A 4619-nucleotide genomic window follows, 5' to 3' on the forward strand; every position below is an offset into this window, starting at 1 on the left:
GGAACTAGCTTTCGTAGACTAGGCTGGCCTCAAACTCAGAGAGGTCAGCCTGCCTCTGTCTCCAGAGTGGTGGGCTTAAAGGCGTGTGCCACCACCACCTGGTTTATAAAAGTATATTTTATTCACCAGAAGTACACAGCAGAAGAGGAAGTCATCCTGTCAATCCTCAGGAACAACAGTGCCCAACAGATGAGAAACACACTGGCAACAGCTGTAGGAAGAATCTCGGGGCTATTTTGGGAAGGGGGGAATCAGGTTGGCACACAAGAGAGTTATAGACAGACACAGACATTATTTATAGGCAATGGACTCATAAATATTGTTTAAGAGTTTATCCTCCATCAGATAAATCTGGCAGGTTGACCTTGTAAATATCAGCTGCCACTACTGCGTATCTTTGCGGACCCCGACGGTAACTGAGCATCACCTCCCTCTGGCTTCATGTACTGGGAGCACCCAGGACAGGTGCAGAGCCACAAGCCAGGGAGTCCTCAGTCCAGGGATAAAGAGCCAGGCTAGGGTCCTCCCATTTCAGGAGGAAGAAGCCTCGACCCAGACAAACTGTTCCCAGGATTTCTGTAGTGACTTCCAGCTTGGATTCTGGGCAAACTGTTTGTAGTACCCGCTGGGCACTGTAACGGGGCAATGACCCTTACCTTCTCACGCAGTCTTACAGGTTTATTTCGGGTCAGGTCGGGGTGGGCAGCAGGAGATGAACACGGATTCTTCGCTGCCAGGCGCCACCTGCTGACAGAGCACATTATCGCTCTGTGGAGCCTCAGATCTGAGATGGGGAGGGCGGGTCTCCATGGGCCTTGGCACCCTTCACCATTAGTCTGTACTCAGCATTCACCTACCCTCTTCCTGGATGCCCTTGGTGCCTGTACATCTTTAGAGCTCCTGGGTGGCACTGTCTCCCTGTGTTGGCACATAGGTTCTAGTCCTGGGTTCTGATCATCTTGTGAGGCTAAGCCGGTTTAGAGATGCCCTCTTCACCGAGGTTCAAGGTTCCGGAGCAGGATCCCTCCCTTCACTGTCTTGGGAGCTGACGCTGTCTTAGGAAGACAGGGACCCTAATAGCAGTGAAGACAGAGGACCCCACTGGGAGAGCAGCTATGAAACTGGAGGGGAGCTACTTAGCCAGACCCAGTCATAGGGAGAAATCAAGGCCTTGTTTGCATCAGTTAAGGAGCAAGAGTTTTTGAGAAGAACCCAGTGTGGCATCTCCACTAAAACTCATGGCTCTGGGCCTTCAGAGTGCTCAAGCTCAGACCCAGATTGGGACTGAATGAAGGTAGAGACTTCAGGACAAGGAACACAGTCCCTATGGTCACACTTCAGGCCTTCCTGATGCCGCGTAGGAACAACGCTTGGCAACTACCCGGAAGGCAGGGAAACTTCAGACATGTTAACACTGTGGAGCACAGGAATCAGGCCGTGATCTCCAGACCGAACACCGTCCTAACCGCCTGTCTGAAGTGGAACAAATGGGGCTGGATATGACTAGGCCTACTACAACCCATGAGTGACATCAGAGTGGAGCTGCCTGTTCTGGTGGAAGCTCCACCTGAGCCCCTAGCACCCGTGTACCCAAAGAGTCTGGGATGATTAGGCGGAAGCTCCATCTCTCCCTAGACCATGCCTGCCAAGAGTTGGCCCCTCTCCAGGGCTGCTCAAGACCCTGCCCGTAGCTCTGCCATGTGTGTAACAGAGGAATCCAGCAACCGGGGATCCAACACTGCTCAGCCATGAAGAGTCCCCATGCTCGCTTCCCACTCACCAAATGTGTAATTGGAGCAGAAGCAATGGAAGTTGTTACAACTCCCCATTGGTGACCTGTAGGGTGCCCTACACCTGCAGGGTAGGGTGGTCAGCTGAGTGGGAAGACTCTGAGTTGTTCCCTACCCCAAGCCAGAAAGTAAACAAAGCAATGTCTCATCCTAAAAAGACAGCAGAGAAACCCCTGTCCTCCAGCCTACACTGAGTGGGGTGCTGGTCCCACCCATCTTCCTCACCTGTTCTGGCAGCAGCAGGACAGAGGCTCTCTGATAGGATTAAGCCGGCACCAGCCAACAGGATTGCAAAGAGGGGTGACTGTAGGAGGTGCTGATAACCCTGTGAGGAACTCAAGGAAGAGAGTGAATAAAACGACTAGAACCTGGGAACTGGGGGAGTCCCAAACCCCAAGACTCGGAGCTCTAGGAAAGGCGGGTGCTGCAAGGCGCCTTGAAGCAGGTCTGGCAGCCCTGTCCTTGCAGTGCCACCAAGACAGAAAGTGACTACAACCCCTAACAGGAGAGTTCATGCCAGGCCTCCCCGTTGTCAGGGAAGGGTAGCACGATCAGGAGTGGCTTTGGGGGCCATAGCCCTCACCCCACCACGTACTTGAGAAGGCTTTTCTGGCACAGTGGTGGTCCTCAGTGACCATTCCACTAGCACGAATAAATCGTGGTAGGGCTGGAGGAAAAGGGAGTTGGAGAAGCACAAAAAAAGCCAGCCCTGGACCATGAGGTCACAGCCACGTGACCTGGAATCATTCAGTCCTAACACCAAAGTCCAGTGACTGACCACATTAGGGCACTAGGCCTCTGCAAAAGGAGACACAGGTACAGTTCACCCCAACTTCTACCTGCACTGAAGCCAGAAAATCTGGCCTCTAGAGTGAGTGTTGTGGGCTCTGTGGGCACCCTTAATTGCTGGGAGCAGAGAGGGTTCTGCAGGGCTTGCCTGGGACCTTGGCAGGGGCAGTGAAGTCTGCAGCTGTTAGCCTGAGCTCCGCAGACTGCAGGACCCTCTCACTCATAATCAGTTTAGTTGGGCCCTGGGACAAGTCCTGACTTGGGTTCCAGGACAGGAAGTTCCCCGTTCACAGTCTTTCCTGACATCCTGCCCTGGAGTAATTTGATACACAGAACTTTTAGATCCACGCCCCTCAGAACTCAGCCAATTCTCATTAAGCCAAAATTCAGGAAAAGGAAACTTCTGAGAAACCGAAACTGCTGGAGAGAGGGTGGACCCACAGCACTTCATCCTCTACCCTTTACTGCTGGCTGTGCTCGGGACCATGAACCACACTTCCCAAGCCTTCCTGACTTCTCCCAGTGGAGGACACCCCCCAAACTACGAAAGAATCAAGGAAGAATATGAGGTGGCTGAGATGGGGGGACCCCATGGCTCCACTTCTGTCAGAACCACCGTGATCAACATGCCCAGGGAGGTCGCTGTGCCGGACCATGTGGTCTGGTCCCTGTTCAATACGCTCTTCTTCAATTTCTGCTGCTTGGGGTTCATTGCCTATGCCTACTCTGTGAAGGTGAGTGTGGTGGAGGTGGAAGCGATGGTGTAAGAAGGTGTGTGGGAGCCGGGGGGTGGTGCACACCTTTAATCCCAGCTCTCGGGAGGCAGAGGCAGAGGCAGAGGCAGGCAGATCTCTTTGAGTTCCAGGCCAATATGGACTAAAAAGGGAGTTCCAGGACAGTCAGAGCTAAACAGTGAAATCCTGTCTTGAAAAACTTAAAACAACAACAACAACAACAAAATTTGTGTGTAAGCCTGAAGTCCCATCTATCCAGAAGGCACCTAGGTGTGTGTGGGGGGGTCCTTTGTTTAAAATGTTTGTGTGCGTTCTTCTGTGGTGTGCATGGGGACATGTAAGTGTGTGTTTGTGAGCATGTGCGTGTGTGTGTGCATGCATGTACTTGTGTGTTGGCTTAAAGACGCTCTATGGTAGATATAAGGTGAGGCTGCCTGGGTCAAGACTGTCCCAGGGCAGTCTAGAGGAACTCCCAGAGTGCCCACTTCACCTTGCATACTGGGTTAGCAGCAAGTCCTAGGGCCACATGCATAGACAGAGTATGTGAAATGTTCCTGACGAAGTGGGAGAGATGCAGTCCACAGGGAGCATGATGAGAAAAGCGTCTGAGCATTTGCCCATCAGCAACAGGGCCACTGACTGTCTGCTCTGCTCCAGTCCAGGGACAGGAAGATGGTGGGCGATGTGACTGGAGCCCAGGCCTACGCCTCCACTGCCAAGTGCCTCAACATCAGCGCACTGGTCCTCAGCATCTTCACGGTTGTCATTACCATCATTGTTGTCGTCTACTTTGCTGTGTCCGCTAGTCGTCCTTACATTTAATAGAGGATTCTGGCTTTTGGACCTGATGCATGCTCCACCATCCACAGCTGCCTTCCTCCTTGCTCCTTTACCCCTGCCTGTATATACAGATGTAACCTCACAGCTCTGTCCATAGCGGATTCAATAAAGTACACACGGTAGCTACTGTGCTTTGACTGGTCATATTCAGCTTACCCCTCAATCTTTCTCTCTCTGAGGTAGGCAGGTAGCTTTTTCTCAGTTTGGCAGCAATTGGCCTATTGCTGTGGAAATTTGCTGGCCAAGTCCTGCATGGTGTTTGGCTACACCAGGCAGGAAGAACCTGAGCTTCATCCAACCATGGTCCCATATTCCAACGGCATCCAGCTCAGTTCAGAAGTGGAGGACCACCAGGCCAGGGTCCTTTCCTTCCAGGAAGAAAAAAACTTTGACTCAGACAAGATGTGTCACGGGTTCCATTGGTGTTCTCTGGGTGCAGCCTGTGGATCCCTGGGTTTACCCTATT

The 4619-nt window shown here is 52.3% G+C and overlaps 1 protein-coding gene across 1 annotated transcript; it reads left to right on the plus strand.

Moving 5' to 3' along the window:
- The first annotated feature begins 2507 nt into the window (after nucleotides 1-2507).
- LOC121457654 (interferon-induced transmembrane protein 3-like) lies at nucleotides 2508-4280 on the plus strand. Its single transcript, XM_041666566.1, has 3 exons — nucleotides 2508-2606; nucleotides 2970-3313; nucleotides 3971-4280. Exons 2-3 carry the CDS (start codon nucleotides 3065-3067, stop codon nucleotides 4133-4135), a joined length of 414 nt encoding a protein of 137 aa, XP_041522500.1. The 5' UTR covers nucleotides 2508-2606; nucleotides 2970-3064; the 3' UTR covers nucleotides 4136-4280.
- Nucleotides 4281-4619: the final 339 nt, after the last annotated feature.

This window comes from Microtus oregoni, unplaced genomic scaffold (genome assembly GCF_018167655.1).
Source record: "Microtus oregoni isolate MIOR12 unplaced genomic scaffold, Mior012 000016F_ref0000370, whole genome shotgun sequence".
NCBI classification, from domain to species: Eukaryota; Metazoa; Chordata; class Mammalia; order Rodentia; family Cricetidae; genus Microtus; species Microtus oregoni.

Coding starts and splice junctions, on each gene's coding strand:
- LOC121457654 (XM_041666566.1), top strand. CDS start 3,065: ATGAACCACACTTCCCAAGCCTTCCTGACTTCTCCCAGTGGAGGACAC. Junction 3,314..3,970: donor CCTATGCCTACTCTGTGAAG/GTGAGTGTGGTG, acceptor GCTCTGCTCCAG/TCCAGGGACAGGAAGATGGT.